This window comes from Battus philenor, unplaced genomic scaffold, assembly GCF_028537555.1.
Source record: "Battus philenor isolate CCGP_79_NKW_IND1 unplaced genomic scaffold, ilBatPhil1.0.hap1 SCAF_7, whole genome shotgun sequence".
Classification (NCBI taxonomy): Eukaryota; Metazoa; Arthropoda; class Insecta; order Lepidoptera; family Papilionidae; genus Battus; species Battus philenor.
Window position 1 is genome coordinate 10,424,513 of NW_027181737.1, and position 22,724 is coordinate 10,447,236.

The 22,724-nt window shown below is 30.5% G+C and overlaps 3 protein-coding genes across 3 annotated transcripts; all 3 read right to left on the reverse strand.

Annotated features, from left to right (window-relative positions):
* Positions 1-1,627: 1,627 nt before the first annotated feature.
* Positions 1,628-6,573, reverse strand: LOC137931203 (cuticle protein 19-like). The gene is made up of 4 exons (XM_068774612.1): positions 6,562-6,573; positions 5,824-5,991; positions 2,334-2,430; positions 1,628-1,770 (listed from the first exon to the last, which is right to left on the reverse strand). The coding sequence occupies exons 1-4, from the start codon at positions 6,571-6,573 to the stop codon at positions 1,628-1,630; spliced, it is 420 nt and encodes a 139-aa protein (XP_068630713.1).
* Positions 6,574-15,365: 8,792 nt separating this feature from the next.
* Positions 15,366-16,977, reverse strand: LOC137931204 (uncharacterized). Its single transcript, XM_068774613.1, has 3 exons — positions 16,902-16,977; positions 16,598-16,835; positions 15,366-15,756 (listed from the first exon to the last, which is right to left on the reverse strand). Exons 1-3 carry the CDS (start codon positions 16,975-16,977, stop codon positions 15,366-15,368), a joined length of 705 nt encoding a protein of 234 aa, XP_068630714.1.
* Positions 16,978-17,129: 152 nt separating this feature from the next.
* On the reverse strand, positions 17,130-20,362 carry LOC137931206 (cuticle protein 16.8-like). The gene is made up of 4 exons (XM_068774615.1): positions 20,158-20,362; positions 18,460-18,571; positions 17,495-17,669; positions 17,130-17,334 (listed from the first exon to the last, which is right to left on the reverse strand). The coding sequence occupies exons 1-4, from the start codon at positions 20,173-20,175 to the stop codon at positions 17,130-17,132; spliced, it is 510 nt and encodes a 169-aa protein (XP_068630716.1). The 5' UTR covers positions 20,176-20,362.
* Between the last annotated feature and the right edge of the window lie 2,362 nt (positions 20,363-22,724).

The following is a 22,724-nucleotide window of genomic DNA, read 5'->3' on the forward strand; positions in this document are numbered from 1 at the left end:
TCCAATATCCCTCAGTGCCCAGAGACAAAAATCTAGGACCAATGTTCTGGTAAGGTACACCACCTTACCAAAACATTGGTAAGGAAGTGTGGCTCACTTTAGACCTCGAGAGTGGAAGAACTAGAACTAGAGTAGTTGACATAGTTTCTTATTAAATTTCTTCTATAATATCTTCAAAAAAGGCATCAGATATAAAAAAAAAAATTAAAAACGATGAACTATGCTATAAATATAAAATAGCGCCATCTGTAGACACTATGCAGAACTAGCAAGTAACCAACTCAATGTTAACAGTAAAATTCTTATGGATGATTCTTTGAACAACTACTGAATGGCGCTTAGTTTCTATTTTTATATTAAAAAAAGTTAAGTAATTAAGCATCTCAAAGTAATAAAAAGGTGTATTACTATTTTCAATAAAAAATAAATCCATTATTAATACTACAAATATATTTATATCACATTTGTCGCATGATTATTTTGGCAGAATCGGATTTTTTATTACACCAGCATTTTCTATTTATCCTATACAGTTCTTCTTTATTGTAATTACGAAAATAAATCATCGATCTCTATGACAAAAGCGTTACACTTTAGGCCAATAAAAGTTCACTAATTAGTAAGATTTTCAAATGGAAACGGAGAAATACGAGCACACAAATGTATGGCGGCAAAAATACAGGTATTCGGTTTGCTCGACAATAATTTTTGTACCTAAAGAGAATTTAATTAATATTAAAATGGAAGTCAATAAAAAAAAAACTTAATTTGTTTTTTATAATTTTAATTATATTTCAGGTACAACGCGTGTAACAATAACAACGTAATAAATAACGAGCACAAATCGAGATCGAGTAAATAGATGCCAATTGAATAAGTACTTACAAAATAGACAAGAATAAACTTATACCTATAAACATTAACATAGAACACATAGGAATAAATAACAAGAAGGTAATACAATTTCTAAAATAGAGTTATCAAAGTAATAAATGTACATGTTTGCACTTGTACTTATATCATTGTTTAATAATTAAGCCATACATGCAGCGTCGCCTACGTACGACATATAAACGACTTTATTTGGTGTTGTGGCAATAATATATATTATCCCACACGCAGTATGCAAAGACATATAAATATTCCAGTAAATTTGAAAGAATGTTGACTACCGTGATCTTAATATATGAACGAAAGGATATCGGTTTATTATCTTTGTCGAGCTGATTTTAATAAGGCCAATCGCTAAGGCGTTTAGCGTAAATCTTTTTACAATGCATTTAAGCTCGAGGGTTCCTTCAGAAGTTTCTGCTCTGGACACGTTAAATATTCCGCTGACTTGGGTAATCGCCAAAATGTTACGACGTTTCGGCGGATACTGCTGTGGCTGCCGAAGTCCCACGGAGGATATCCAAGCTTGGACTGTAACTTAATTTGCATTCAGGGTTCATATTCGAGGATATCCGAGAGAGCCGAACCACGACTTAATGTACCATACCTGTCCCTTGTATAGTATTGAAATTTTTAAAAAAAAAAATCTTCATTCTGGAACTTCTATACAGTGATCCAGACAAATCGACGGGCGACGCAAAACAGATAGTTTTAGAAATTGTAATATCTTTTATATCTAATCTGAGAATTTATAATGAGCCGCTTCATGGGGTGAAATTGGTGCGGTTTTGTGTACAATCGCATTAAAACCGCTGTGTTTATCGGCGGTGTAATCCACGGTTCTGATTGAACCATCGGGTTCCACTACTGTATATTGGCCTGTAAAGAAATTAAATTTATTTAATCCATACATAATTACTATTTTTGGCAATAACAAAACTATCTGTGTTAAAGAAAAATAATGGATAATATTCTATCTCTATATCATAATATATTTAAACCACCCATGCATAACAAACACAAATAATAACAATTGCTATTTCGATAGGTGTACAGTAATTCATTCGATATTAATGTTAAAAATAATAATTAACAAACGGAAATAACCGACACAGCTCATCGAAATGGCAAATATAGTGGAAGTACATTGCGCGCAAAACAAACGAACGTTTGGGCCTTGAGGTACTGGAGAACAGCGGACTAGCAAGTACAACGTAACATGTCCACCCATAAAATGGACAAACAACCAAGTTAAGGTTGTTGGAAGACACTGCATGCAGGCTGCTTTTAACTGGTCCTATTGGAAAACTAAAGGGATGGTTTAAGCCCAGCCGTGGACATCTTACGGCCAGAATTATAATGATGATGATAAGAAATTATTTGAACATCGGTATTATTAACATTAGTATTAAGTTATATAACTCAGTATCAAAAAACTAAACCTTTTACAACATCGCCATCACGAGTCTCTTCATGTGTCTTAATGTCACCGGTGTGAAAATCATTGACTCCGTACTTAAACGCGTACTTCGGATAAGCCTGAAATAGAATAATATATAAACATAAATAATTATTTTATTTAGTAATAAACGATTTAGAATGATAAGTATTTAGTAGGAGATAGAACCTAAATATGTAACTCTTAAAATATGATAACTCTTTACTAAAAACTAGTGTTGATAAATAATAAAACTTATTAACATTTCTTGTATTTTGTTGCGAGTCGCAATATCAAAAATACAATATTTAATAGAATGGGAGTACTGTCAGACATAAATTAACGATATCTACTAGCAAGAAAATATAATATAAATATTATAACTAATAAATATAATGTCTTAATACAATTTGAATACATTATATGAAACCATACAGTCAAGACAATCACTATTTAGGCAAATAATTATTATATAACAATAAAAAATAAAGTAAAAATATAAAAATATCAGCCGTTCGAAAACCATTCGTACCACAAGGGTCGCCAACCCCAGTCATTCTACATAGAAAGGTTGCTGAAGTTTCTACCGCAACTTGTTCTTCCAGGGCTAACGCCTTCCAAACTTCCCAAGAACATCCGGGAAACGATCAAAGAAATCGGAACCGTCCCGATCAGATAAAATTGTAGTATGTAGTAACCCGAGCAGAGGCTCCCTAGGCTTCCTAGCCCTGTGGAATTTGAAAACGTCATATGGACAGCAGTGTAAACCAAATAAACATAATTTTGTTCTATTCGTATAATACCAAAAATTATTCAAAGCTGACTATTTCCAATTGCAAGCTTTGTTTTCGGAAGTATGTTGGAATACAAATTTCTTTAGAAACCGTTTCGTCGCTCCCAATGTAAGCGACAAAAACACTTACGTGCGCTTACGCAAACGGTACTTCCTTCGACACGCCTCTGTCAAGTCAGTGACGTAGAGCGTTTTAAATATTACCTAAGATACATTATTTAAGCTGGCGTCGTCAATGGATACATCGAATTGCATTGATATTGATGCAATATGTCCCTAAATTCATATAAATTAATTAAATAAACTTAAATACAATATTAAACGTGGACTCTCATTTCGGACCTCATTGGCAAACTTATCGCCGCTGAGCGATTCACAGAGACAACTATTTTCCTGATATAATTATAAGGTGGAATCAATAATTAGGGGATCCGTACACAAACGGAACTAACCGGGATAGCTCAGTGGATTCACGAGTTGAAATAACGGTAAACAGGCCACATAGCGTGTTAAACAGATGTTTGCTAGGCCTCAAGGAGTGGAGACCACACAACGGCAAGCGCAGCGTGGGACATCCACGCATACGGTAACAGAAGACTTTTTTAAAGTCATCGGAAGATGCTGGACGCAGGCCGCTTTCTATTGTTCCTATTGAAAATCTATAGAAGACGTCTAAGTCGAGCATTGATGAAATACGATATCATCAAAAAAATACAAATCAAAGTACCAAGACTGGTATATAATAATAGCTTGATTGTTTATTCTAGTAACACAAAAATAAAATTTAAAATACATACAATTACTCTCATTGATCGAAAATGATATTATATGAATTTAACAAAATTTCGCAATGAATGTAAAATTAAACGCATTCATAGCCTGTTGAAATATTCCAAGTAGCGATAACTGAATACATAACACTTCCCGTTTCCGCCTGTGCATTAAACCAACCGATGAATTGCACGTAGCATTTTAACAAACGGAATATTTCACAGGAAGAGCGATCTCGTCTATGAGAAATACTTGACGTCACAAAGAGATAAAAAAGATTTTTACTTGCACCTCGTTGGTGAGCAAAACGTTTCTCGGTGGAAACGATTATCTATTGTTCTACGCAATTAAAGAGAAAGCTGCGTACTACTTATACAGTTGGAAAATACCATAAGATTTTTCATGACATTACTTACGCAGATCTAAATATTTTTTTCTTGTCTCGCAATAACTTTAACAATCTATCAATTTAGAGAGATGAGACGACCGAACATAAAAACAATTATTTTTAATCGAAAAACTTATTCTAAGTCAAGCTCCTGACAGTAAAGCTAAGTAGTAGTAAAATAGGAACTCTCAGAGACATGTTAACAGTGATATATGTTTATTATAAATCAAGATGTGCTAAGTATGATAAGAAAACAAAAAAAAAATTCAAACTTTACAATATGGGATTCTAAAAACGAGTTAGTGCTTTTAATCCTATAAAATAATACTGATTTAATATTACTTGAAACCTATTTATTGTAACTATCTCTTATGATGCTGTCTTAGTAAGACTATTAAGTATTTGTTACAAATGTAGTATAGATACAAACAGAAATACTCATTGCTTATTTCGAGAATCGGATGCGAAAAAAATACCACAGATTGTATAAATTAATTTTAAAATTAACTTATACACGCATTAATTTTTGCAATATTTTTCCAAATGTCACAGTTTCTGTATTACTTTACTTTTTTAAATTATGTTAAAAAATAAATTAAAAAAAAACTATTTAAAAAGACTATAAACAATTACTTAATCTATATTTAATAAAAAATTGTCAAGGTTGTAAACAAGTATTGGTGAAGAAAGTGATTGAACGAAAGTGCAACCAGAGCGTAACTTGCTTGCGTTCGAGGTCAATAACCCCATTTAAACTTTGACTTTGTACTTGAGACCTTTTTAAACACTATAACATACTTGCAGTGTTTGAAGGATTTCTAGTTTTAATTTTACGACCATTTCTTTTATTTATGTGTGCAGACTTGCAACTAACCTAGATGGTATAACAAACGTGGTACAAACCTTTAAAAACTAATCAAATAACTATTACTAAACTTGTACATTTCGTTCAAATAAAATATCATAAGGTTAGATAAAATTCTAAACCAATGACGTTATGAATTTAAAAATTTACTTTGTGTATTTCCTTTTATAAGCTGTCTAAATTAATTTCATTATCAATAAATAAAAGTACGTAGGATGTATAATAAAGAGAAATTAATTGAAACTCTATAGCGGTGGTAATCTAGTGGTTAAAGAACTCAACCTCCGGGTATTAGCAAGGGGTTTCAAAACCGCAACTTGAAATAGATTCACGCTACATTTGAAGATCAAAGTTTCCCCGAGTCCTTTCTACTAATAAAATGTAAATTAACGATACTTACCAAATATCAATCGGGGTGAAATAAGGCCCCTACTACTGTTTATTCAAGAGAAGGCCTGTAAATGGGACCGTCAAAGACGCTAGCGATACAACTTTTCAATTTATTTTCTATTTAAAGACCTTATAAAAGGTTTTATAATTTTGTCAATTTAAACATCTCACGATATTTACGTTTACAAAGAGTTATTAAGAAAAACCACCAAGTCTAAAAAAATAAAGAACGTCTTTCTTATTGGATGGAAAGATTTTTAATTATAAATGATCATTATTTAACTCACGTAATAATCCACATGTTCGTCGTCAGGTATATGATGGTCGTCAAAGCTTAGCTGGGACTGGGTGTATTCCTGGGACGACTCCGGGTATAAATCGGTTGGACGTACGTATGTAAAAAGTCTTCCGTAAACGCAAGCGACAAACGTAAGAACCACCAATACTAGCTGGAATGAGTTTTTGAATTAAAATGTACTAATTTTATATTATCTCTTATGAAAAAGAAAGAAAAAAGATTAAAGTTATTTTATCAATGTACATCATTTACAAGTAAGATTTACAATATTACCACATTGGATGATGTGCGACAATTAGATGCACATTATTAATTATCTATTCATGGTATATTCATCATATATTCAATAAAAAAACAAGAGAAATTACTGGACCAATGGAATAATGTAAATAACATTCTCTCAATATGGTGAATGCAGTGGTAAACTGAAGTTTGCATTTCAAAAACTATAGAAACACCGCAACATTATTGACATGGCGTATCAAAAAATATTAGGTAAACATTATTCCACTCGCTTTTAATAAAAGAGAATGAATAAATATTCTCATTTGTTATAACTTTGGCCATTATTTCCGTTGTAAAAGGGTTTTAATTGAAATAATTATCGTGTTATCTGAATATGTAATAAAAGTTTACATTGATTTTTTTAAGAACACGTTGAACACAGTTATAATAGAAAGCTTAGTTATATAAATTTGTCAGTGTAATCCATTTAAAAGCACCTTACCTTTAACGTCATCTTTGTAGTTAATAAAAAATACACTGTTACTAAAAATATATAATGAAAATCGATGCACAAATTGGTTTAATAAAATTTACCAAAATAAAAACAAATGTATCACGCGTTTCGGAGTCCATGTATTGAATGTTGCGAGTGAAACTCCTCAGCGAATTTATATGTTGGTGTATGGTTGGTGGTGGGCAATACTCTTAGAATACACAAAAGTCCGTTATACGTTCATTTAACTAATTTATTTTTAAAATTAAACTCCACAAACGATTTTTATATTATCGTTACACAAACTTTGAACCAGTTCTCTATTGAATACTGTTGTTCAACTTCGATGAATTGTCGAAAATAGTGTTTTCAAATTTATAATTTGATTCGCATGCTACATTTTATTTTGTTTTATTTTATCTATTATTATGAATTTAATTTCCCCATCCGACCTTTAATTGCAGTTGCGTGTAGTAATATTCAGCCGTAAAAATACAAAAATACAAAAAAGCGGGAGCCTTACTGAAAATCAGCCCTGTAAAACAGTAAACAGTACGTAGCTGAGTAAGGTTCCTATTGTTGGTACTCTTAGAATATTAAAGTATAATTGTATTGACTTAGAATATTATTGAACAAGAGTAGAAGAGTAGTAAGTATTACTAGAATATTAATGTATTATTGTTGACGTACTTAAATACATATTAAAGTAGGTCAACAATAAAAATCTTATTTCTGTCTTGAACTGAAAAAACTATGTTAACATATACAAAACATTTCTGTAAAAGCTCGTAGCTTTTATGTGTTAAAGCAAAAATTTAGCTATTCTACCAAGTAAAATTAAAATTGACGATGCGTCTAATCTTACGCATTGCGATGTAATTTTTTTCAAATCAAGAAAAATGTAATCTTGTTCAAATCATTAAAGGGGAGTAAAAATGACGTGCGAATCATTCTTTGTCCCGCGAACAATGCAGCGCTATAACAATTTGTATGGCATTATTACGATTGATATACTCTGGTTATGTCATTGACTGCCGATAATAAAATAACATTACATGCATCGACGTGAGCGAAGCAGAACAGTTTTCAACACACAATATTTTGCCAATTAACTATCTATATTGAAGCGTAAAATATCTTCATAAACCATCACTTTTATAACTTGCATTAATAAATGAAAAATTTTCCGACGTGGAACAACAGTAGTATTACAAACTACTTTAAGCTATCAATGAAAATCACCTCGTAACAAAACGCAAATGAATTTACTTAATGAATAATTAATATTTTATAAACCCATTTTACGAAATTCTACCTGCGTATATATGTATATATATATATATATATATATATATATATATATATATATATATATATATATATTTATATATATATATATATTTATATATATGTATGTGTGTGTGTGTACATGCATAGCAACGATTTTCTTCGGAATAAAATAAAACGTTTTCAAGTTTCAGAATATTATGTAGAGGCATTAGGAAAATCGAGAAAATTAAATGAATCGGTCAAAGAATCAATCAAATTAGACGAACTAATGTAACCGTCATAGCTCATCAGACTGGCAAGTTGAATTGGCAGTGGAGAGAACAAGTAGCGCGCGAGTGATTGTTGGGCCTTAAGGTTCTAAAGTGGAGACCATGGCGCAAGCGCAGCCTTGGACGTCCACAAACAAGATGAACAAGAGCTTATTTAGATCGTCGGAAGACGCTAGATGCTTTTGGTTCCAACCGGGCTTCGAACATTGGCGTACGTTCATCAATGTACGCCCTACTGCTGAAATGATGATGATAAAAATTTCATCACAAATAATCACAACACAATGTTTATCATTGAATAGCAATGTTATTAAACCATACTTAAAATATGAGTTGGCATTTCTAATTTGAGAAAAAAAAATTGTACATAAACTTTGATCAATAGTAATTAACGTTATTGCAATAAGTAATAAACGCAAGAAATGTATTATATAATTATAAGAATACATTATTGTCAGCTCACTTTCCTTACTGTGTCTAATTGACGGACAATGTAAGTTTTAGGTCGAAGTCTTTTACCGTAGACGGTGGCCTTAATAAACATAGACTGCATGCGTAAAACTTACATGACTCTCATAAGTTACTTATGAATAGTCTATAGACCCGCGATCTACCGCCTCTATGAGTACCGCAATACACGAGTAGCATTATTACATTGTCATTTATGAATTACAGTGTGCACGCCATCTAAGAAAAAAACGTAAAAAAAAATAAAATTCACAAAAATGATTTTTTAAATTCAACTACATAAAAAATCCACCTAAAATTGATTAGAAGAAGACATCGGTTTTATTTTTCATTGATAGTAAAATTCTTTATATACTGAACACATCTCCCTTGCTAGAAGGTTTTACTACATCAATATTCGTTCAAATCGTTACTATACAAACAATAACCAAAGTAAATTTGAATTCGAGTATTCCTTCACTAATTAATCAATTTAACTAAAACATTTTTCAATAATTTGATAAAATATTTTAGTAATGCATTTTCATCTTTTTCCTTCTTTTTTTACAAAGACAAGGAATGTTATTTTTATTTAACCTGCTTTTAAATTTCAGACTTTTCATGTTAAGTATAATGAAGCCAGTGATTGTCAAACCCACCTTTATCCACAGACCCTATTGAAAGATCATCATCATCCAGCCATGGGACGTACACTTTTGGAGGTAAGCCTCCTCCCGCAGGTTTTCAACATGACCGGTTGGAAGCGGCCTGTAACCAGCTTTAGATCACAAGAGAAACATTTTTGTGGTACGTACTTCGATAGCTAATAAATATTTTAATAACTTAGTTATTTACTTTTACATGTGACATATGTTATTAATATTATTATTGTTTAGTGATTACGAATATATTTCATATTATCAGTCACAAAATAATAATTGGATAAATTTGAAAACTGTAAAAATATAATATTGATGCAATATCTAATTTGATGTTAAAGATATATTTTTTTATTTATAGATCGATGTTTAATACCTTAAACATTTTAATATATCTGCTCTATGGATGACTTTCAGACAGTTCATGACAGGATGTCTTCTGTCGTCAAAATGAAAATGTCAACAGAAGAATGTTATATTGTTTTTACGTAAATGACAACATTTTATTACGACTTTGATATATTTATTTACCTTTTAACATGTTTTTAAACAAGGTATTTAACTGAACTTTTTTTTTATTTTCTCTCAATAACAATTTGTCATAATAGGAAGCAGTTGCTCGCGCCGCCTGTTCGTGTAAATGTTTACGTGACTTTTTATAAATTCAACTATTGTCCGGATTCGTAACCCACTTTACATAGTTATATTATTAAGACAATTCGAACACACTTTCGCTAGATTCAATACTAAATTAAAACGATGCAGTGGATTGTGAGGAACGAAATTAACATAAATGGACATATGGAATAACAAACCTTTGTACATAAGCTTACGTAATATAAATAGAACCTAAGTCAAAACACGTAATAGATGACGTTTCATGGTAAAACATTTTGCTTTGTACTGCATAACATGAGCAACTCAAACTGATTAACAACAACTACTTAAACAGAAGGGGTCGATCATTCCCTTAGACTATTATATAGTCTCTCGCAAGTTTATCAGTCCGATTATTACTAATGAATGTATCATTATAGGGCCACCGAAATCGCCTTACCGCGCCCTAGGTATGTGTGCGGCGAGGCGGGAGAGTAACTGCCGCGCCGTTCGTTCAGTCCACCGTCAACGCTCGTAGCGACAACACTCGTGTTCATTTTTCCTTGCCCCACCTCGTCTCACTTTTCTATGGCGCGGTACAACGGTTTCGGTTGCACTTTAGTCCATGGATAAATTCTTCTGGAAAATTTTAACAACATCTCATTTTTATCCCTATTATTTTATGGCCAACTACGGCAAATTATTGTATAATTAAATACGTAGTTTTCCCATATCCCCGCCTATATAATATAGTACAGTACTACTATAATACAGTACATTACAGATGAACATATAAGTTTTTTGTTTCAGAGTTTAGAGGCACCATTTTTACAATGCGAACTATGTAAAAACGTAACACCGAAACAAAATGTACACGTTTGTGAATCCGGACACACTATTTGTATAAATTGTGACGGTATGTACTTAAAACATCATTTGTCTTATTGCGCTCTTCAAGTTTGAATATGTTAACACCATTAACAGTATTGTTTGATAGCAGAAATCGTCGAGGTGGTGATCCACTAAAACGGCCTCGTGCAAAAGACACTACCACTTAGACGTAGTGCAGTCCGTATATGCCAAAAAGAGTGTAATAAAAATTATTACATATAGTGTTTCTTTTGTATGTAATTTCTGTAGAATATACTTCACGTTTGGCCAAATACGATTCAAATATACAAATTTGCCATTCCTATACTTCCTTATAGACTTTAAATATTTAAACATAAGATTCAATTTTTTTTTCAAAACTATGTATTTGTTTTTTTTACTTCCCACCGTTTATAACTTTTGACAGACTTTAACGGTGCTTTTTTAACGACCATGTAAAGCTTTCCCTTATATACATACTAAGATTTTTGTTATTGAAAGAATTTAAGGCAAAACTACATACATAATAAGAATTTAAAAACTTTCAAAGTTGAAATAATGTGACAATGCGTAAACATAAAAAAAGATTATTTAAATGCCTGCTATGTACTTACCGCTTACGTAAACGTTTTTACGGATGCGCATCTTAAACAATGAAAGATTTCAATAAAAATACAAAATACAGTTAAAAAAGCAATGCTTATCAATATTTTTGGACAGTTGATAATAAAACAAATGCTTATTATGAATTGGATCAGGATATCAACAAGAATTTTAAAGAACATCGTCACAGATTACAAATTTCATTGCCTGGAGCAAAAAATTTAATACAATATGAGCACAACCTATTATGTCTAAGATATGTTGGTCGCGTAAGGAAATCTTGGCTAAAAAAGTTCTTGGAGTGGAACGAAGATTGAGACACTTCTGTTTAACCCAACGACAAATAACGCTGTTTAAAAAATTAATTTCAAGTCTTAGCTAATTATACAGACCCGTTATGAAGAACAAAAGAAAAAGTAATTATTTTTACATCTAAAAGTTTAAAAATAATTACTCAAGAGGCATCAGTTGGCCTCGATTAAATTATCTTTAAGATTAAATATAATTTATCCCATATTATCGAGAACTAGGCAATCAGAAATCGAATACTAATTTAATTCTGTTACTTTCCGTATAAAGGGCATTTCACGCTGTATGCTATGTTTATGCATTTATTAATAAAATTGCTTTTCTTATAAATAGTGTTCATCTGTGTCGATCATATTTTCTATCGTAATAATAATTATTTTATTACAATAACCGATAAATTATCAATCTATTTTCAGGTTCAGACTGTGAACACAACTACGACTCCAGTGTTAATAATGCCAATAAAAATAATATAAAAAATAATAAAACTTACTGGCATAAAGATTTCGCGGGTGGTGATTATTTTAAAATTAAACCAAGTTAATATAAATCATAATAATAAGATAATTTTATAATTTTAGTAAAATTCTTAATGGTTTTAGTACTTTCCGTTACAGGAATAACCAATGAAGGAAATGATAACATTAAACTAAGGAATATAAACAGCAAAGAAAAACTTGTAAGGGTTTATAATAATTCATTTTAGTAAAAATAAATCGTATGATCATTTATTATGTACAGTATCAATTTTTATAAAACTATCCATTAGCTATTTCTATTTGTACCCAAAAAAATATTTGCATGTATTCCACGAAATAAATATTATTTAGTTATCATTAAAAATATATTATTAGTTACAATATATAATGTGTTTTTAATTGTTTATGGCACAATTCGCGAAAATCTAATATTATTCCTGTGCAGATTAGAATAATGTACAAAAAACGATGTTACGACGACTGTGAATCAAGTGTACAAAGCTGTACTGGTGTAAACTCTGAAACCGATACAAAGAAAATTATTGTAAGGTAATTGTTTGCATTATTTTGAATATTGTACCAACGTATACAAATATGCATCACCATCGTCATTGCCGTATGATGTCCGTAGACCACCTACGACTGCCAGTAGATGTAGATTACTTACGTCTCCATATAAATTACCAATAAAACCGGTTGAAAGTTGCCTACACCTAGCGATTTCTGACGACCTTAACAAGGTCACCTGTGCACCTTTTACGTGAACATCTTACGCTGAGCTTGGTTGTCCGTGGTTTTCATTCCAAAAGCCTATGACCCAAGCGGCCATCAATTCTGCGCCCTATGTGGCCTGCTTAGTACCACTTCAACTTCGCATTCTGCTAGACTATATCGGTTATTTTCAATCGCCTACGGATATTCTCATATGGGTAGTGGCACATTAACCTCAAGGATTTATCATGGCACAAAAGTCGAGTATAATAAACAAAATTAGTTACACTACAGGAAGAAAAATTTCTGAAACGTGTCTATTTAAGTAAAAGGCTTAATGTTCCCTCATGAATTTATTTTATTTGTTCTATATTTAGTATAAAGCTTAATGTATTTTACTTAACTATTTCATTAAACATGTGTCAACAAGAATAAATATATTTCAAGAAACTTTCCTTTCAGGCCAATAATCTGTCCAGTGGACAACTGCCAAAAAACTGTTGCATTGGATTCAATTCAGAAACATTTTGCATTCGATCACTCAAAAATACCAACATTGCCGATTGATATTCGAAAAACACTAAAGATTTATTTAAAACTGTCGAATTTATCGTCTGACACGCGATGTATTGCTATTATATACCCAGTGGGGTGAGTACTTTATGAAGAAAAATTATTTTAATATGTCTAGTTAATAATGTTTAGCAACAAAACGCGATAAGTGGCTGTCAGATTTTAAAAAGATGGTAGTATTTATTCTTTATTCGTATTTAAATAATAGCAATTTCATTTAAAATGTATATATTGTATAAGTAATATATGTGTATAATAAGGTATATATATGTATATATATACTTAAAATATGTAGTGTATTATTTTTATTACATACCCCCTAAACCGCTTTTTCCTTCGTGTTTCTAATCTGCATCGAAATGTAGTCAGATAGGCATAAATTGCCTAACTTGTAATTATTATCAATATTTTTGTGTTAGATATCCTTCTATGTATGTATTTTAATTGCTATTTCGGTGTACAAGTGTAAATAAATCAATAATTATGAGTAAATATCTATTATAATTTTAGAGTTTTTTCTCCGTTTCTTCTAATGGCCGCTAAAATTAGAAACTCGCACAGGAAACACAGTGACGAAAAAAAATTCCGAAATCAGTTAGATTCTCCGTTTCTACCTCAATCCAAATACAAAGACGAACGCTGTCGTAAGAATGTATGATTTTAGACTTGTTTTTATTTCTCTTGCAATGAAATGATTTAAAAATCGTATTAATTTCAGAAATTAAAAGAACACCAGGATGATATAATATTATGGATTTGTAAGCTCAATGACGTTAAACAAATATACAGTGTAAGCAGTTTTAGTCTTTTTTATTAAGTTGATCATATTAATCGCTATACTAAGGTAATAAATACATTTTAATGACTCGCCTAAAATCTGAATATAAAATACTTTATTCTTATCTTCAAAAAAAATGCAAAAATTCATCACGCCAGGATTATAAAATATCTTTTCTAGTTTCGCTTATGATTCCGTATACAAACACCTCAATGTTTTATAAACTAACAATAATCAAATTTCATTAGATAAATAAAAAAATAATACAATAAAATAGCTAAACTGAAATCGGACATTGTAGTTTAGAATTATATAAGAGAAACGTGCAACGCGTACAGGTTAGAATTATATTTTTCTCATCGCTCCCATTTAGATGCATCTATCGCTTCCAATAGCGACGTATGATATGCATGCCAACTAGAGTGAAGCCAATATATTTTTTAACTTCCTTAACATTCAATTCAATTTTTATAATTATACGCAAAGTTTAAGTTATTTGTATAAGCCCATTACAGTGTTGGTTTTTTTTTCACTTATTTAAGACATCAGTAGTTTTAAATAAATAATTTATCTTTTCTGACTTTTAGAAATAAACTGCATAATCTTACCAAAGCTTTAAAAATTAATATTTATTTGTTCGTATCTACATGTTATACATAATTGGCTTACATTTTTTTATTATAGATGAAGTTGTTTTGATATTTCTGCTACATAATATTACGTTAAAATATTGTTTTTCGTTGTAGATTAAATGTCGCAAAAAGAAAACAAAAATATTATTCATGTTTCATCATTATGTCAGCCGATAGACGCCCACTGCAAGGTATATATGGGGTTCCCGCAAATACCGACACAACGCTAGATCTTGCGCTACCCGCATCCGGGGACTTCCGCGACCATGACGATATCGTCAATCACTTTAATGTTTATCAGAAACTAATGCTTGGATTCTTTGTATAATATATTTACACTTTATCATACATTTACAGATAACAGTTAAAAAGGATAACATTTTAGGCTACACATATTTTGGCGAAGGTTTGCATATTCAATATGAAAATCATGATCCCGTAAGCGTGTATAAAAGTTCAGAATATCTAACATTAAGACGGCATGCTATAGAAAAACTCCTGGATGATAAACAACAGATTCACGTATATCTGAACATAACAAAATAAAACAATTTTAAATTTATTAATTTTTATTTAAAATTATTGTTGAAAGTATATTAATCAAATTGATCGAAATACTTAAATGTAGCGACGTCATTTAATACTTCACGAATTTTCCGTTTTCCTTTGTCAACATATATGCGCACTTTACCCTTTCCACACTTTGGCGCTACGATTTCATTTTGTAAATAGATTTCATAATCTGGAGATGTTTTGTGACTTGATTTGGAATAACTTCCTTTATTCACGGCTTTGTTTAAGTCACTAATCTGACGAAGCTTATTTCTGGTTGAATTTATTGGAGAGCTAATTGTATTCTGATAGTCAGTTAAAAAATCGGAAGAAATCAATGATGGATATAAATTATCAACCTTTTGTGGTTTATCTGAATGTGATATAGCTGGTTCGTTAGTTCCATCTAAAACCTTCATACTCTTCAATTCGACACTACAAAGATTTTAATATTTTATACTACAGGAGGTAAATTACTTATACGAGTTTTATGTCGTCTTAAAAATCGTTTCGTCCTCTTGTACTGGTATTCTTACAATTAATTCACCGTTTATATAAAGAAACCATAATTTACATAAATATTACGCCTATAATATTATAGGCGTAATATTTATGTAAATTAATAACATACTTAAACCTTAAAATTAGAGTCAACTATCACGATGCCAAAAAGTTATTTCAAATTCATTTAAAAACCTTAAATTTTAATGTGTAAAATATTTTATTCTACAGTTTAATACCGAGCAATAATCTGCAAACTCAACTCGTGCTGTATTATTTTCACAGGCGCTTCAGAGAAGTGATTTATTAAAATAAATTTGTTTGCACTCTTTTTTACTCTTTATGCGTTGGCGGATTTAATGCTTAATTATTCTCGTCCTAGCAAATTAAGATGCTGAAGAGGTAACAAGTAGGCAAGTGTAAAAATATGATAAAGAAATAATACAAAATAAATACAATGCTATATACCTCATATATATGATAAATATCGTATAAGATACTTAAAAAAGGAGGATATAATACATGAGTAACTTGCACATTTACTACGTAATACATATTTATATTGAAATTACGTCGATTCCTCCGCCTTTTTAAACATATAACGGTTTACTGACTCTAATTTCGAAAGAAAGTTTATTCCAAAGTACAAAGCTTTGGGGAAGAAAAGAAAATTGAACGTAGTCAGATTTGTGAAAAGGACAATGAAATAAAAGATTATATTTGACGATCAAAGATTTCTTTCAAAGCAAGGAATTACAAATATGGAGTTCAGTACGAAAGTGAAACGTAAAACATAAATAATGAATAAATCGTAGTATTTAAGATTGGATAAAATACATATTTAAATTCTACTGACCCGTAACCAGCATCGTCTGCATAATATTTAACAAGCACCGGATTTCCCTCCTTATCGACATATTTGTAATTGCCGATAACAGTTCCGTTAGAAAAACGGTTCTCAGTTCTAGGATCTAGTTTACTAAACATAACGTTCTCACTCCCCGTCGGGCAACCTGTTATTAATCATATAATAAATACTTTATGTCAACATTCATTCAAAAAGTATAAACAAAACTTACATTGCACTTGTAAAAGTAGAAACGCTACTACAAATAATAGAAATTTCAAAAATACTTTTCTGCTGTCGAACAACATATTTATTCATACACATTCCGACGTTAAAATTTTACGTCTTCATGACATTTATATTTTGGTTTTATTTTTTATAGAAAAACTTCAAATGTACATGACATGTAATTGCATACAAATTAAAAAACGCTTATTATAAAAATGTTGTACAATATTTTTTAATCGATTGCATAATAACTTGGTGAGTTTAATACATCGTATTTAGTTTTCTTTGTAAGATCAGTAGAAACGTTTACTCTCGCTTCATGTATTTTCTTTTTTTTCTGTTTGCTTGGCCGCGTCCAGGAGACAGTTGGTTCTGTACTGGCTTTTTGGTTGCTGATTATTTGAGTTTTATCAACAAAGTCTGAAGTATTTACGACTCTGAAAAAAATCGTAATTATCTATGATTTACATATTATATTTGTGGTTTATTTAGAGATGTCTTCTATTTATAATTTAAATCTTTGAAAATATCTTTTGCCGAAAGAAGTTATTTCTGACCAATTTTTTTTAATTAATAAAAAGTTACCAATAACTTTACCTGTATCCTTTCTCATCAGCAATATATTGATATCGGCGTGTGCGTCCGAACGGATCAAGGTAACCATAACTTCCCACAACAGTTCCATTGGGATACCGCTCTTCACTGCGGAACTGTACGTTACCAGTGTCGAAATCGGAGACGTCATAACTAAATGTATAAATGCCCGGAAAACCTAGAAATTAATTAATTAAGTAAGAGTTTAAATTATAGAAACTAAAATCCAGAAAATATTTATTTCTTATTACACTATCTTCAAACTTTTTGCAGTTGCAGCAAGTTGTTTTGCAGTTGCAGCAAAGTGCATTTAATTCTTTAATCGTTAAAACGCACTTTATTACAAATTTGACCCTTTTCAGACTTATATACGATTCGAATAAGGACAAAAATAACTTGTGCGTTTCTCTTAAAACCAAGAAAAGTCATTTTTTGTCAATTCCAAATCCTTTTTATCATCATCGTCGTCATCATTCTAGCCAAAATAAGTCCACTTCTGAACGTAGGCCACCCCACAAAATTCCAATAAAACCTGTAGGAAGCGGCTTGCATCCAGCGTTTTTCGACGACTTTAACTGAAATACTGACCCCAAATTGAACATAAGATTACATTTAAAACGTATCTATTCTCCTCCGTCAACTGTTAAAAATTAAAAGTAATTGTTTGTACTTTATGGTAACTGTAACATATAACTGCCAATGTCATTAGAAATTAACCGAAGAAGAAGAAGAAAGTAATATTTCTTAAAGTTGTAAAGAGACTTATTTTTATTTTGGCACGAGTACTTTGTTGCCTCGATTTACCCCTGAATTTTTTAATTGGTGATAAAAAACCAGAGTAATAGATTTTTTAAGTTATGGCATTTACATTTATCTTTAGATATAACGTTCGTTAACATTTTTCATCAACATTAAAAACCTTGCATGTTAGGCTAATCAGGATATTAAATTTAAAATATAAAAATTACCTGGGTTGTAGTAATAATCACTTGGCATCGTTTCAGCTAAACTTAGTCTTTTAACCCTTGGCGCTGAATGAACTCCCGTGTCGCAAAACATTACGCTCGTTACAATTAAAATCTAAACAGATGAGTTAAAAAGTGTATCATAATTTTAAGTTATTTTATATATTTAGTAATTTATGTATTAAAATAAGTAGGTTAAACAAATAACCACTAAATCATCAAAACCACCAAATGTCAAAACACGTAATCCTAAATACATATATTATGTACTAGCTATCCCGATAGATGTTCACCGGAACATATCAGCATCTTAGCTACGAATAACCAATACGAAATTTTATAAAAAAAGTTATCCAAAAAAAATGGTGCTGGTTGTAATGATTTGTGATCTACAGCCTTATGTATTACATTTTCTAGAGTAAATAAATAATATTGATGCTTTTCCAACAAGGGAACAGGTGACATACAATTAATCATGAGAAAAGCATTAATTTAAAAAATATATATATCGATTGTTCTTGTGATATATTTATCGACATTGCAAATGCAAGCTGCACTGGAAAATTTATTTTGTATAATATTCTTCTACAAAGTATTAACAACCTTATCAGTAAAGTCATTCTCAGCTTATGGCGTGACCAAAGAAAATCGAGGTCTCTTTCATATACATGGATTTAACGTTTATAAACAGTTTTATATATCCCAGCAAAAAGCTTATACACCTATTTTCACTCTGAATTTTTTTATTGAAATATCTAATAGTCTGCAAGGACAGAAAATAAACAATAATTAACTTTAATATTTATTAATCAGAATTTTTAAAATGCCTTTTCTTCCTATATTAACATAACTATTTAGTATTTCTAAAACCAGTGAGTTTCGGATACGGTGTGTCATATATTAATTGACAGCAAATGGACTCTACGTTGCCCCCTTTTAGTAATAAAAAATGTTAGGAAGACAAATATTTTAATAAAATAGTACCAAGTACGCTAATTAAAATAACCCGAACTACAGTTTAATGTCATTTGTTTATAGTAACAAAAGTAGAACCCGTAGCTTCATAAATTGCGTCGTGTATTATATGAACTACAGCTTACTATTTTCTTTATTAGCGTCAGTTTGAGAAATTAATCAAATTTGTCTTCTGCCCGGGTAATCCTATGCTGGACGTGCTGTAGTTAACGCTGCTTGTTCAGCGCTGATAAAGAAATAACATAAAATTCCAACGGTATATCCTCTTATGATTAAAACATCTATGGCAAGCTAAATTAAGTGTAATAAAATAAAATCGTATGTAACAAAAATTTGGGTCGTAATTTTTAAAATTTTAACTATATTAACTAAATACATATACTTTTATGTATTTACTTAATACAGTTAAACCTGCGGTCTATAACATTATATGCTAGGAAATTGTTCTTAAAGAAAATCTTTTTATTATTTGTTTTAACTATTATAACAGTAAAGCGAATATAGAAAATCGTCATTAACATATTCAAAGTCATCTTTTTTTGGTATACGTAACATATAAAAATCTTCTATTTAACCACAAAATTAACCTCATTATTTTTATTTTCGCTATTAAATTAATTAACAACTTTTTATAACTTGATCAACAGTAAATATTATAGTTGTATCCAACTGCGAATGAAACATGCAAGCTTTATAATTGAAGTAGCTAATTATGGAAAGTCTTACCTTTAAAAGCAAATCCATGTTTTGGGATGAAAGTTTTCACAAATGACTCATCAGATTATTATTAAATATTTTCTATTGTATCTAGTTGTATAGGTGACCACGGAAGAGTCCACTCGGCTAAACGAATGGCGCCCGCATGTGTGATACTCTTTATAGTCACCTCCTTTTAATGGTTTTAGTTTGCAAAAAAAACAACAGCAGTGTATGAACCACGTAAACTTTGTGGGTGAAGGCAATTTCGCCCGTATCCGTTTTACAGTGATGTCATACGGCAGGATAAGGAGTTACGAGGCGACGAAAGGTGTTGTCGGATGTTTAACGGTGACTAGAGAACACACAAGTTACATTTATTTTCAAATTTCCTGGACAAATTTAAAATGCATTAACCGAGTTAATGTAGTGCAGTTCCTGTCACACACGTAATTACTGATAGGTACTGATACAATTTATTTAAACATTGAGTTTTATTTAAAACAAGTATATTTTTCCTAAATATATTCATAGAATATTAGTATCATCATTCACACGATATGTTTTGAGAATAAAAAAGCATTTGTATGATTTTAATTATACAACTAATTATTATATTATTGTCTTCTAATAACTGTATTTTTTACTAAAATTTAAATATTATCACAACCTTCGTTTTAATTTAGATCAATAAAGGTTGGAATAGACAAAAATACTTAGTGTTGCGTTTTATACAAACATAGAGACAAAATTAATATCTTTTAATGGTCGATTTTAAATTCTATATATGTTATAATAAACATTTGTAATATTGTTTATTCATCATTTAAGTCGTACATATCCCAAGTAAAACAACAATTTTTAATTTTTTGAAAAGCACGCTGTCGTAAAAATGAATTTGGCTTGACTTGATAACTTTAATAATGTTTATACCTTCGCTGATTGCCCACGTCTCAGTTAATAGAGTTTTGTTTTTGTTAAATAAGGGAAATGACGAGAAACTTTTAAATGTTACCGCAAACTTATGTACGTCTCTGCTATTAAAATAAATAATAACGTGGGTTGAAACAACAACCTCACCTCTACAACAAATTTAAATACAATACGAAATTTGTTTCAAATAAATAAAACAAATGACTTCTGTTAAATAATGGGTCACCCGAAAGATATTTTTAAAAACAATAAAAATTTGATACTCCATGTACCCATATTTGAAGGCTTTTAAATTTCAGTACTGGAAATTACGATTTGTATTATGTTCCGGTCTTATTTACGTATTTGTAATATTTAAAGGTTTAATTTTTTAATGTTTTTATTTCGAATTCTTTATTAGGTATGTATGTTTAGTTTATCCTCTAGTATAAGATATTTATCTATTTCAAAATTGTGAATGACTACAATGCCATGTTTTCTATAAATTTTATTATATAGATAAGTAAACATTTAAGGCATGGAACCAGTTTACTTGATAGATGGTGGCTTACTGTACTTTATATGCAGATATACTTATCATTGAAAAACAAAATTTCGCGTCACTTGGTGTTGCCATTTTTAAACCAATTCAGTTGTTGACGATACTATGTTAGCTTGCTTCGAGTAAGCGGCAACTAATCTAAACAATTTCCTGAGGTTTCTGTCGAGGCCTACTATTCTAAGTAGAAAGTACATAATTAATAACTGGTCACATTTTACCAAGATCAACAACCTGGTTAATTAAAACAAAAAAAATAATTATATTTAATCAATATTCTTTAGACAAAATTACTTTAATAAAACAGCTACATTAAGGAAATTCATATTAATGAGAATTTCAGAACGTAAAATGTAATTATTATAATCTCATTTGTGATTTAAACGTGGTACTCAAGTTTTAAAAGGAATGCTAATGACACGTAACATATATACCACACCTAGATGCCACGCCTTTTTAGTAAATCTTCTCCATCTATGATCGGCTGACGAGATAAGATAAAGCTGAAATTAAGCAAGTAAACAGTAATTCTCGTCGACTACATTTGCGGAACTCGTTATTTTGCAGCAGGGATTCTTAAGTAATGATCCGCACTAATAATATTAATTAAATTAGGCTAACCAAATTTTTTTTATATAAATATTTTTAGTGTCATAATCACTGAAAAAAATATACCATGATCTTTTCCAACATCTTTCATAAACTATTTTTCCCTTGTACATCTATGTAGGGAGAATCGATAAAGATTTTTTATTACCTTCGAGAGACAATGGAGGCTATATTATCTCTAGAAGGTAGTACTTAATAGTTGTAATAAGATTTGATTATTCGTCTGAAAAAGCATTCCGACTAACTCGAATCATGCGTCGAGAATTGCTTATGGGGATTCCTCAATAAAGAAAGTTTTCATGAAATTGGCATCACTAATAATTCAGGGAAAGCCCCGTTAGTATTCAAATATTAATATATGCGATACGACATAAGTTCCTAATGATTAGAAAACATCATTTTGTATTCCTACAATTTTAAAACGGAACTTTTCACATGAATCTTTCTAATAATAGTATAAAACTTCATTTGACTTTATCCAAACTCAACACCACTAGTTTAATTTAATGTAGGAGAG